Source organism: Cherax quadricarinatus, chromosome 85 (assembly GCF_038502225.1).
Source record: "Cherax quadricarinatus isolate ZL_2023a chromosome 85, ASM3850222v1, whole genome shotgun sequence".
In the NCBI taxonomy this organism is placed as follows: Eukaryota; Metazoa; Arthropoda; class Malacostraca; order Decapoda; family Parastacidae; genus Cherax; species Cherax quadricarinatus.
Window position 1 is genome coordinate 18,053,557 of NC_091376.1, and position 13,879 is coordinate 18,067,435.

At 39.1% G+C, this 13,879-nt stretch overlaps 2 protein-coding genes across 4 annotated transcripts in view; both read left to right on the forward strand.

Moving 5' to 3' along the window:
- LOC128703110 (UDP-glycosyltransferase UGT5) overlaps positions 1-13,879 on the forward strand; it is a 442,390-nt gene that overhangs the window by 34,395 nt on the left and 394,116 nt on the right. The window lies entirely within an intron of this gene.
- The window catches only part of LOC128703245 (UDP-glycosyltransferase UGT5), a 58,417-nt gene that overhangs the window by 29,214 nt on the left and 15,324 nt on the right, over positions 1-13,879 (forward strand). The window contains exons 4-6 of the mRNA XM_070103463.1: positions 12,744-12,977; positions 13,211-13,375; positions 13,563-13,782. Of these exons, the coding sequence (XP_069959564.1) occupies positions 12,744-12,977; positions 13,211-13,375; positions 13,563-13,782 (619 nt within the window). The remainder of the gene's footprint in view (positions 1-12,743; positions 12,978-13,210; positions 13,376-13,562; positions 13,783-13,879) is intronic.

Genomic DNA, 13,879 nt, shown 5'->3' on the forward strand with positions numbered 1-13,879 from the left:
AAAGGTGAGCGACAAGACACGGTGCAGGACTTTAGGGTGATATCACTGTTGTGTGCAGATTATAAGATTTTTGCAAAAAAATTTAGGAAATAGGCTGAAGTGTGTGGTGGATAGAGTGGTTGCGAGAGGACAATATGGAGTGTCTGGGAGGACGATGTATGACGGGCATAGTATTATAAAGAATTTTGTAGAAGTGTCGGGAGGGGAGCTGGGGGGGGTGTCTTAGAATTAGATTGGCAGGCAGCGTATGATAGTGTAGAACGTGAGGTGTTGTGGTACATATTACGGAGACAGGGTTTTGGGGAGGAGGTGGTGTGTTGGCCAGAGACATTGTATAAAGGTGTGGGAGTGTGTGTACAAGTAAATGGGAAGTTGGGGGAGTGGGTATCCATGGGTCCGGGTATTAGGCAGGGTTGTCCCATGTCTCAATTGTTGTTTGCCTGTTTAACAGACCCATTCTATAGAGCGGTGAGAGCGTGTACGGATGTGGATTAGAGAGTAGGAAGTGGAGAGCAGCGAATAATAGGGTAAGTGGATGACACGACAATACTAGTGTGAACGCTGAGGAGTTTAAGTGCGGTAGAGGATGTTATTGATAATTTCGCGGGGGTTACCGGTTTAAGAGTTAATGTGGGGAAATCAAAATTACTCGTCTTAGGAGATTGGATGGGGAGAGAGAATTGAGGATGGAATGTACGTTGGAATATGGTGGACAGGATAAAAGTGTGTGGGATAGTGTATATGTGTAGTGCGAGAGAGGCGAGGATGGTTAATTCTGGACTTGTTGTGGATCGAGTGGTGGGGCGATTGGATGGGTTGAGGCCAACTCATTTGACAGTACATCAGTGTGCGATTGTTGTGAATGTGTTGTTATATAGTAAAGTCTGGCATGTGGCAGCAGTATATCCGTTAGCTGGTCTGGATGTTACGAGGCTGTTAAGGAGGGTTTTCTATTTTCTTTGGGGTTCCAGGTGTGAATGGTTGACTAGGGGTGTGGTTACCCTACCGGTCAACAGAGGCGGATTGGGGTTGATTGATTTACAGTTAAGAGTCAAGTGTATTTATTTAAAGTGGGGGTTAGGCCGTGTGCGGGGACAAGCAGGGAGGGGTGTGCATGACTTACATGAAGAAGTGCAAATGTGGTGGGGAGGGTCGGAGATGAGGGTGTGTGAAGACATGCTGCGGGGGTTGCTGCATGTCTGGGACCTTAATAAAGTTCGGGTGGGTGTTTTAGAGTGTGCCGTAGGGGCGAAGGTAGTAGCGAAGGCTGAGAGTATCTACCTTATGTATGCGTGGGAGGATATATGGGAGAGGTTACAGTTGATGCGCCTGTGACCAAATGTGGGATAGGTATTGTTCCGTTTTCTCCATGGTATATTGCCGTCGGTTGCTGCACTTAGGGAAAGAAGGTTGATGGCGGAGGGAGCATGTCGGGTGTGCAGGGATGAAGAGACAGCGTTTCATGTAGTGTATTTTTGTGATAATTTACGGGGTATCAGGGAATGGATGGGTAAGGTTCTGAGGACAGTGGGAGGGGGCGGGATATCAGTATTGAGGGCTTAAAGTTTGGACGTGGGAGGCGTAGAGGCGCCTGTGCAACGTGCAATCACGTATAGATTTGCGGATTTTGTTTTTGTATCCTGAGCGATGAGAGGGAATGGGGATTGGGAAGTGCGCAAAAGGGTGTTGGCGGCGACCATTTATAGAATGTTGTGTTGTAATCGGGGAATATATGGAAGTCGCTGGGACCAGGCTTTTTCAGTGGGGTATCGTAGTATGAGTGTGAGAGCATTGTTAGAGTTGTGAAAGGGGGGGGGGTTGAAGTTCAGGGGATGGAACGGGCTCGTCTCCGGGGTTGGGTATGCACAAAGGCTGTGTTGCTGTGTGTATCAGTGTAATGTGTGGTTGTGGTGAATGTGGTTGTGTGAGAGGATGTGGTGGTGCAGTTATATAATGTGTTATAGATGTCTTATGTCAGAGTCTACTGCCTTCTTTCTTTGTTGAAGTACTTGATTTACCTTTAGGCATTGCCCTGGCAAATAGGGTTTTGTTTGATTGTACCGAGCATTTTCTTGCTATATTATATAATGTGTACAGCCTGTAGATGAGTGCATAATGCTTATGGCTTTTCTAGTTTTATGACTGACTCGTAACACTTGTGGTGAGGTGAGTATGTGTGACTGTACATAAGAACATAACATAAGAATGAAGGAACATTGCAGAAGGCCTACTGGCCCATGCGAGGCAGGTCCTTATCAAAACGACCTCTACCCAAAGCTACCCAAGAAATAACTCCCATACCCAGTGACACTAATCAAACCCAGCCCCTCCCACTCATATATTTGTCCAGTCTCTTCTTAAAGCTACACAAGGTCCTAGCCTCTACCACCCCACTGGGAAGACTGTTCCATGCATCTACAACTCTGTTAGAAAACCATTACTTACCTATGTCCTTTCTAAATCTAAATTTATCCAATTTAAATCCATTATTTCTGGTTCTTACCTGATTCGACACCCCCAGTACTTTATTAATATCTCCCTTGTTTATGCCTGTCATCCACTTATACACTATAATGATATCTCCCCTCATTCTACGCCTCTCCAGAGAGTGGAGATTTAAGGCTTTAAGTCTATCTTCATACGGAAAGTTCCTTACACAGTAAATCATTTTGGTCATTCTTCTCTGTATGTTCTCTAATGAGTCTATATCCATCCTGTAGTAAGGGGACCAAAACTGAGCAGCATAATCTAAATGAGGCCTCACTAGTGATGTATAGAGCTGTAAAATAACTTTCGGACTTCTGTTACTTATACTTCTTGAGATAAATCCAAGTAATCTGTTGGCCTTGTTGCGCACACTAAGGCACTGCTGTCTTGGCTTTAGATTTCTGCTTACCATAACTCCCAAGTCTTTTTCACATTCTGTATGATCAAGCTCTACTTCACCTAGATTATAGCTTCGAGGGTTATTTTCATTACCAAGGGCAAGTACCTTACACTTATCCACATTGAACTTCGTGTGCCATTTTTCAGACCAAGACATTAATTTGTCCAAATCCTCATGTAGTTCATTGATATCCTCCTCAGAGTGAATTATACAGCCTGTCTTAGTATCATCAGCAAACTTACTCATGACACTCGTAATCCCTTCATCAAGGTCATTAATGTAAATTATGAACAAGAGAGGGCCTAAAACTGATCCTTGTGGAACGCCACTAGTAACTAAGCCCCATTCTGATTTGAACCCATTAATGGTAACTCTCTGCTTTCTATTGGTAAGCTATGCCTCTATCCATGCTAGAACTTTACCTCCTATACCATGAGGTGCCACTTTTCTCAAGAGTCTCTTGTGAGGTACTCTATCGAAGGCTTTACTAAAATCCAAATAAACAATATCATATTCTTTATCACTGTCTACTGCCTCAAATGTTCTATTGAAGAACGTCAGTAAGTTTGTCAGGCAGGATCGACCTCTCGTAAACCCATGCTGAGAATCATTTAACAAGTTATGCTCTTCAAGGTGACTTCTGATAATGTCAGCTATAATTGATTCTAGTAATTTGCCAACTATAGATATCAGGCTTATTGGACGGTAATTTGAAGGAGTGGACTTATCCCCTGATTTGAATATAGGAACCACATTGGCCATCTTGCACAACTCTGACACAACACCAGTAAGGATGGATGCACTGAACACACTCGTTAATGGCTGACTAAGTTCCATCTTGCATTCCTTAAGTACCCTGGAAAATAACTCGTCGTGCCCCAGGGACTTATTTTGCTTCAGTTTGTCTGTCTGTTTGATAACCATGTCCCTCGTGACAGTAATATTAGTCAATTTGAATTCGCCAGGGACTGAATAATTGTTAATTTCTGGAATCTCATTTATGTCTTCCTGTGTAAAAACTGACAAAAAATAGTCATTAAACATGGAACACATTTCCAGTTCGTTATCCGTCAGCTGTCCATTCCCAATTTTCAGAGGTCCTACTTTTTCCTTAACCTTCATCCTATACACTTGAAAGAACCCCTTTGGATTGGTCTTTGATTCATTAGCAACTCTAATTTCATAGTCACGTTTAGCCTTTCTAATCCCATTTTTTACTTCTCTTTTAAGCTGAACATATTAGTCAGTAAGGTTAACCTTTCCTCTTCTGATGCGCCTATATATTCCCCTTTTCTCCCCTAATATATGCTTTAGCCTCCTGGTAACCCATTTGGGATCGTTGTTATCAGATCTAATTTCTCTCTGGGGAATGTATATATTCTGAGCACGGTGTACATTATTAAGAAAAGAATCATAAACGCAGATCCCTTCGTAATCATAAGTATGATCATCGTCAATAGAATCATTAGCTAGATAACCCCAATCAAGATTTGACAGGTGTTCCCTAAGTCCATTATAATCGGCAGAACGAAAATCAGTGATTTTTAGTGTATAATAATTATTCCTGTATTCCCAGTTAATGCTAAAAGTGATGGATTTTTGATCACTTGCGCCAAGCTCTTCAATGATTTCCAGATTATTTACGAGTGTTTCCATATTTGACAAGACTAGGTCAAGCAAATTATTACCCCTGGTAGGCTCTGTTACACACTGCTTCAGAAAACAGTCTTGAACTGTTTCCATAAAGTCACTGTTCTCCAGATTACCGGTCAAAGAATTCCAGTCTATTTGACTAAAGTTAAAATCCCCTTCAATCACTATGTTATTGTGTCTAGAAGCCCTAACAATTTCGTCCCAAAGAAGTCTCCCTCTATCGTGATCCAAGCCTAGAGGTCGGTATATTACACCTTGAATTAGCTTTTCTTGACCTTCTACAAACTCTACCCAAACAGATTCTGTTGCTGTTCCATCTATTTTTATACTTGTTTTTAAGCAACAGTTAATATTTTTCTCGAACATATAATGCAACTCCTCCCCCTTTCCCACAACTTCTATCCACATGGAACAGCTTAAACCCTTGAATATTACACTCAGCAATCACATCCCGAGTCTTTAAATCATACCACGTTTCAGTTAATGCAATGACATAGAAGTTCCCAGCACATGCTATCAAATGTAGTTCATTAATCTTATTTCTTGCGCTTCAACTGTTAGCTTAAAATACCATTATATGTTTTTTTCTTCTGCACATTTTTCCTATTCATCTTTGTTTTTACACAATTTCTGAAATTATCATTACCCAGAGTTACTCCATGACGGTTACTATTAAGATTCTTAATATCAGAGCATAAGTCAATATATCCATACTCATTATTTATCATTTCTAAACCCATACCTCTAACTAATCCTAGTTTAAAGTCCTAACAACCCCCTCAACTGAGCTAGCAAGAAAACCCACACCTGCCCTGGATAAGTGAACCCCATCCCTGGCATACATGTCATTTCGGCCATAGAAGTTGTCCCAGTTGTCAATGAATGGTACTCCATTATCCTTACAGTGTTTATCCAGCCAGCAATTAACACCAATTGCTCTGGACAACCATTCATTTCCAACACCCCTCCTTGGCAAAATGCCACATATAACAGGGCCCCCCCCTTCTTCCTAATTATGTCTATTGCTGTCTTGAACCTTCTAACTAAGTCCTCACTTCTGCACTTGCCTACATCGTTGCCTCCAGCACTGAGGCAGATGATGGGATTGATCCCATTACCGTTCATGATGCTGTCAAGTGGGCAAACAATGTCCTCCATCCCAGCCCCAGGAAAGCAAACTCTCTGTCTCCTAGTCCTGTCCTTCAAACAGAATGCCCTATCCATATATCTAACCTGGCTATCCCCAACAACAACAATATTCTTACCTTCCCTGGTGTCGTTTGTAGTGGCGTTCCCAGTAGTCGACTCACATTCGTCGGGTAGCACCGAGAATGCATTAAATCTTTCCACAACAGTTTCCACAGCAGTCTCTTTCTTCTTCGTCGTCTCTACCTTTCCATTCGTCTTCTTGATCGTCAACTTCGTCTCATGCTGTCCAGCCACTGTCCACGTTCCCTTCTTGACCTGATGGACTCGAAACAGGGCGACTACTACGAATCCTCTTGTTTTCCTCAGTCAATCGCCGTATTTCCATCTTCGCTACCCTCAATTCTTCCTTAAGCTGCTGGTAAAGTTGCTCGATTGAGGGCATCTTGGTTCAGTCCACGGGGAGCACACTAGACACTTCTTCACAGAGATAAGTACAGGTCACCATTGTAGGGAACTTAATGTACTGGGGGATTAGTTGGGTAAAAGTATGTATTTTATTTTATAATGAGATTGTGATGTGGGTCATTACATTTATTGATTAATGTGCAGGTTGTGAGTAACCGATATATTTATCGTAATATTCTTCTTTTCGTATTGTGCCTTGATGATATGCCACAGTAATATTATGTGAATAGTGTATACCTGATGGGATTATGGCTTTAACTGTGTTTTTTTTTACATTATATTATTGAACCTGTTACAAGGGTCACCTGCATGTTATGTCCTTGTTGTGTTCTTGTATAAATAGGGTTAAGATTACCCATCTTTCTTAATGTTATGTTCTGTCATAAGCGATATTTTCTAGTGTATTTGTGTAACCTCTTTGTGTCTGCTCATATTGTGTTTGTTATTTTGCTATTGTACGTCCTGAGGGATTGTGATTCAAAATGTATTTATATTAAATGTAAAATGTATATCAACCCTTGTTTAAGGGGTTTTAAATAATATATATATATATATATATATATATATATATATATATATATATATATATATATATATATATATATATATATATATATATATATATACATATACATATATATATATATATATATATATATATATATATATACATATAAATATATATATATGTACATATATATATATATATATATAGATATAAATATATATATATATATATATATATATATATATATATATATATATATATATAAACATACACATATATATATATATATATATATATATATATATATATATATATATATATATATATATATATATATATATATATATATATATATATGCAATAAGATCACAGTAAACAGGTGATTTCAAAATATGCAAAACAACCACTCTGAAAGAATAGAGAAATTCCAAGCGCTACTACTCACATAATGTGAGTAGTCACGAAAGCGATTGGAATTTCTCTATTCTTTCAGAGTGGTTGTTTTGCATATATATATATATATGCAAAAGAGGCGTGGAGTTAAAAGATAAAGAATCACACACAAAGTGGGAGTTGTCACAGCTGCTCTTTGCTGATGACACTGTGCTCTTGGGAGATTCTGAAGAGAAGTTGCAGAGATTGGTGGATGAATTTGGTAGGGTGTGCAAAAGAAGAAAATTAAAGGTGAATACAGGAAAGAGTAAGGTTATGAGGATAACAAAAAGATTAGGTGATGAAAGATTGAATATCAGATTGGAGGGAGAGAGTATGGAGGAGGTGAACGTATTCAGATATTTGGGAGTGGACGTGTCAGCGGATGGGTCTATGAAAGATGAGGTGAATCATAGAATTGATGAGGGAAAAAGAGTGAGTGGTGCACTTAGGAGTCTGTGGAGACAAAGAACTTTGTCCTTGGAGGCAAAGAGGGGAATGTATGAGAGTATAGTATTACCAACGCTCTTATATGGGTGTGAAGCGTGGGTGATGAATGTTGCAGCGAGGAGAAGGCTGGAGGCAGTGGAGATGTCATGTCTGAGGGCAATGTGTGGTGTGAATATAATGCAGAGAATTCGTAGTTTGGAAGTTAGGAGGAGGTGCGGGATTACCAAAACTGTTGTCCAGAGGGCTGAGGAAGGGTTGTTGAGGTGGTTCGGACATGTAGAGAGAATGGAGCGAAACAGAATGACTTCAAGAGTGTATCAGTCTGTAGTGGAAGGAAGGCGGGGTAGGGGTCGGCCTAGGAAGGGTTGGAGGGAGGGGGTAAAGGAGGTTTTGTGTGCGAGGGGCTTGGACTTCCAGCAGGCATGCGTGAGCGTGTTTGATAGGAGTGAATGGAGACAAATGGTTTTTAATACTTGACGTGCTGTTGGAGTGTGAGCAAAGTAACATTTATGAAGGGATTCAGGGAAACCGGCAGGCCGGACTTGAGTCCTGGAGATGGGAAGTACAGTGCCTGCACTCTGAAGGAGGGGTGTTAATGTTGCAGTTTAAAAACTGTAGTGTAAAGCACCCTTCTGGCAAGACAGTGATGGAGTGAATGATGGTGAAAGTTTTTCTTTTTCGGGCCACCCTGCCTTGGTGGGAATCGGCCGGTGTGATAATAAAAAAAAAAAAATATATATATATATATATATATATATATATGTATATATATATGTATATATATATGTATATATATATGTATATATATATGTATATATATATGTATATATATATATATATATATATATATATATATATATATATATATATATGTATATATATATATACGTCGTGCCGAATAGGCAGAACTTGCGATCTTGGCTTAAATAGTAACGCTCATGTTGTCATATAGGACAAGTGAAAATTTGTGTTTGCAATAATTTCGCCAAAATCATTCTGAACCTAAAGAAAAAAATATATTTCACTGTGTTTGTTTAGTATTAAATTATTGTAAACAGATCTAAAATATATTTAGTTGGGTTAGGCTAAAATAAATTGCACTTGTTATAATAAGGTTAGGTAAGTTAGGTAGTCGCGCTTTCGTGACAACTCACATTATCAAGGAACTATGAAAGTAAAGCATCCAAGGAAGCTATACAAGGGGTCTGGCCAACACCTCACTATCAGATCCCACAAAGGTTAAACACCTGACGCACGCAGACCCAACTTGGATAGGTCCTTTGCACAACTCACCCACAAACTATTCTACCCAAGAAAATTTAAAAATTATTATTTGTCCAGTGTATTATTAAATTCTTCCCAAATTCTATTAATTATAAATGGATCTAATTTATTTAAACCAAAGGAAATATTCATATTATTGTCAAAACTGCTTTTTATGAAACAAGATTCAATTATATTCCTTTCGACCATGGACTTGCTTGATACTACTTTCTCAACTTTTTGAAAATCAATTGGATGGTTAAAATCTCTTACATGAATAAATAGAGCATTGAGATCTTGTCCAGTTCTAATGCTATATTTATGTTGTTTTAATCTTAGTTCGAGATTTTTACCAGTTTGACCGTAATAAACTTTATCGCAAATTTTACAAGGAATCTTATAGACACATCCATCAGCATTTTTGGGGGGAATTCTTTATCAAAAGTTTTTTTACTGTATCAAGATTTTTGAATACAACTTTAATATTAAAAGTCTTAAGAAGAGAAGGCATATCAACCAAGTTTTCATGGTAAGGGAGAACCAACATATTTTTAGTTGAATAAGGCTGGTTGTCCCTTTTTGGATTGTAAAAAGTATTTCTAGCAACTTTAAAAGATTTATCAATTACATTTCTTGGGTATTTTAAATCATTACCTATTTCATAAATTTTGGATATTTCCTCATCTATGAACTCAGGACTACAAATTCGTAAAGCTCTCAAAAACATTGATGAGAAAACAGACAGTTTGACTCTATCTTGATGCGAGGAATAATAGTGGACATAGGAACAGTTATTTGTAGGTTTTCTGTAAATTTTAAATTTGAATTCATTATTACCCTTAATAATTAAAACATCTAGGAAAGGCAATTATTAATTATTAAGGGTAATAATGAATTCAAATTTAAAATTTACAGAAAACCTACAAATAACTGTTCCTATGTCCACTATTATTCCTCGCATCAAACTGTCTGTTTTCTCATCAATGTTTTTGAGAGCTTTACGAATTTGTAGCCCTGAGTTCATAGACGAGGAAATGTCCAATTTATGAAATAGGTAATGATTCAAAATACTCAAGAAATGTAATTGATAAATCTTTTAAAGTTGCTAGAAATACTTTTTACAATCCAAAAAGGGACAACCAGCCTAATTCAACTAAAAATATGTTGGTTCTCCCTTACCATGAAAACTTGGTTGATATGCCTTCTCTTCTTAAGACTTTTAATATTAAAGTTGTATTCAAAAATCTTGATACAGTAAAAAAAACTTTTGATAAAGAATTCCCCCCAAAATGCTGATGGATGTGTCTATAAGATTCCTTGTAAAATTTGCGATAAAGTTTATTACTGTCAAACTGGTAAAAATCTCGAACTAAGATTAAAACAACATAAATATAGCATTAGAACTGGACAAGATTCCAATGCTCTATTTATTCATGTAAGAGATTTTAACCATTCAATTGATTTTCAAAAAGTTGAGAAAGTAGTATCAAGCAAGTCCATGGTCGACAGGAATATAATTGAACCTTGTTTCATAAAAAGCAGTTTTGACAATAATATGAATATTTCCTTTGGTTTAAATAAATTAGATCCATTTATAATTAATAGAATTTGGGAAGAATTTAATAATACACTGGACAAATAATAATTTTTAAATTTTCTTGGGTAGAATAGTTTGTGGGTGAGTTGTGCAAAGGACCTATCCAAGTTGGGTCTGCGTGCGTCAGGTGTTAATCGTTGTGGGATCTGATAATGAGGTGTTGGCTAGACCCCTTATATAGCTTCCTTGGATGATTTACTTTCATAGTTCCTTGGTAATGTGAGTAGTCACGAATGCGCTGTGGTGGAGCATCTTTGCAGTTGCTGGGTCTATCAGACCGTCGGAAAACCCGCTCATACCCCGCCTCCGGCTCCTCTCTGTCCTATCGCCTCAGATGGCGAGCCTTTTTCCCGTCTAATCATCGATTGCGTAGGTCCACTCTCCAGGACAAAGGCGGGAAATCAGTACCTATTCACTATAATGGATTCTGCCACCCGTTACCCCGAGGCCATCCCCATGAGGAAAATAAATGCTCGCGCAATAGTCCGCGCTTTGATAAAGTTTTTCTCACAGGTAGGGCTGCCTCGTGAGATCCAATCTGATCAAGGATCAAACTTTACTTCAAAAATCTTCAAGGAGGCCATGTCACGCCTTGGTATAAGATCTATCCTCGCTACCTTTGTTACGAACATGGCCAGTTGGTCCCTGGGTTACAGTGCTTTTCGTAACAAACTAACAAACTTAACACGTCTAGGGGTCTTCATTCGTAGAGGAAAAGGAATTTCCTTGGTTTCTGTTTAATTTATTAATAACCATAATAAACACTTAGACGTGCTAAGTTTGCTAGTTTGTTATGAAAAGCACCATAACCCAGATACCAACTGGCCATGTTCGTAACATCGTGTTTCTTATATAATTCTGAAAAGCATGTGACACTTGTGATAATAAAATTGCCAATAATAGCATGAATATAGGACTTTATAGAGGCCCAGAGCGACATATTTCTTTACGTCACGGCGTCTGCAACATTTCTGGGCCTCTTTATAATAATGGCAAAAGGTTATTTTATTACATTAAGTAATCAATATTAATATTATTTGACAGATGTAATTAATGAATATATGATTATTAATATTTACAATATTATGATTATTATTGTATTATTAATTTCTTGAGAAACATCGCACGAAAACGAAATTTACAACAAAATTTTGACAGGTTGACCCATTTTTTGGTAAGCATAATTAATTTTCAAATTTTGTAATGGTTGTCGTAGCCGCAGCCCAAGTGCGGCTTCTTTCACCTTAATTGAAACAATATCTTAACCTGTTGTTTATATACATACCTATGATAAATTTTAATTGATAAATTATGCATAATAAAACAATAACAACATTAAATAATGATAAATTACACCACCACTAACCACCATCACCACCACCACCACCACAACCACCACCAATCAACACCACCACCACTAACCACTACCACAACCTCCACCAACTACCATCAATCACCACCACCAGTCATCACCAACCACCACTAAACAAAACCACCACCTGCACTAACCACCGTCAACCAACACCAACAACAACAATCACCACCAACCACAATCACCAAACAACAACAATCACCATCACCAAACAACAACAATCACCATCACCAAACAACAACAATCACCATCACCAAACAACAACAATCACCATCACCAAACAACAACAATCACCATCACCAAACAACAACAACCACCATCACCAAACAACAACAATCACCATCACCATCAACAACCACCACCATCACCAAACAACAACCACCACCAATCACCACCACCAACCACAACCACCACCAAACACCTCCAAGAACCACCGCCAACTACTCCCAACAACAACCACCGCCAACTACTCCCAACACCAACCACCGCCAACTACTCCCAACACCAACCACCGCCAACCATTACCAACAACAGCCACCGCCTACCATTATCAACAACCACCGCCAACCATTGCCAACAACAACCACCGCCAACCATTGCCAACAACAACCACCGCCAACCATTATCAACAACAACCGCCACTAACCACCTCGACCACACACCACCAACCACCATCAAACCACCACAAACCACAACCAGCACCAACCATCACCACCAACCACCACCACCACCATCACCATTAACATTATCAAGGAACTATAGTTCCTTGATAATGTGCCTTGATTGTTGGTGATTGTTTTGTAGTTTATAAATGTTGCCCAGGAACACTGGGTTAGAAAAAACTACAAATCTGCCGATGTCTTTCTGCATGTTGGGTTTTACTAAGAATAGTGAGGATAATTCTGGAATTTTTCATGAAAGTTTTGGTTAAATTCAGTATTGCGGCTCAGAACTGGCTCTCCTACAGATTGCATATCCCTTCCTGCACGAAATTCCCTTCATTACCCTTTCAACGTCAGGGATGGAACCACGTCAGAGTTCCGTTCTGGGCAATGTTCTCAACCCAGCCTACGTTCCTAATTTCTTGGAGGACTACCCAAGACCCATGAGTCTCTGGCATCGACTCTACAATACTTTCGTACACATTGGGTTTTCGCTTTACTGGAGGAAATGGAGCGTTGTGCCACTGATACAAAAAGAGGTGAGCAATATACCATCACTGACAATACAAGCGGCTGATGGAGCCTATGATTGTCAAATAATGAGTAAAACTATCTGTATATGATTATTCAGTTTCATGAATTGTGATTTTATAATTTTACTATAATGTGTGGAAGCTAATGTTACTTTGAGGAACAAAATCATCTTGATATTTTGATGCAATGCCAGACCCGCCCCCATCAACAAGTGTAAAGTATTGGTGGTATTCCTCAGATCTCAGCTCAGTTCCCGGAGCTGCCACTGTTGTTGGACCTGGAGAGGAACGTGAGTTTATCGCTGCTCAACAGTCACTTTTCTATCAGCACTCCACTGCCTCTCCTGCCCTCACAGGTGGAGGTGGGCGCCATGCACTGTCGTCCCGCCAAACCTTTGCCTCAGGTAAGTTGTCCTGACTACCTGACATTTGTTTCTAACATCGTGTTATGTCTCTGTAAACAATGTCACTGGTCCCTGTCAGTGAGCCATAATTCTGTTTTCACAGACTCAGGTCTGTTGTCTTGCTCTTCTGACCTAGCTTTCATTGTGTAATTCTTTGCCTATAATGTAATAAAACACATTTTTAAAGGAATTAGAATCGTGGATCGCTGGAGCAGGATCCGGAGTAATTTACTTCAGTTTGGGATCTATTGCGCGCAGTACCTCGATGCCCGTCCAGTACCGCGACCTCTTCATCCAAGCTTTCCGCAGGCTGCCACAACGAGTCATCTGGAAATACGAGGAAGAGCTGGAGGACGTCCCTGACAACGTGATGATCAGCAAGTGGCTTCCCCAGCAGGATATTCTTGGTGAGTCTTAGTTTATGGGGCAGCCTCAATCACGTAGTTTTTTTGTTTATAAATTTTCAGGTTCTTTATTTATAGATGTAAAATCATTTTTTTTTGA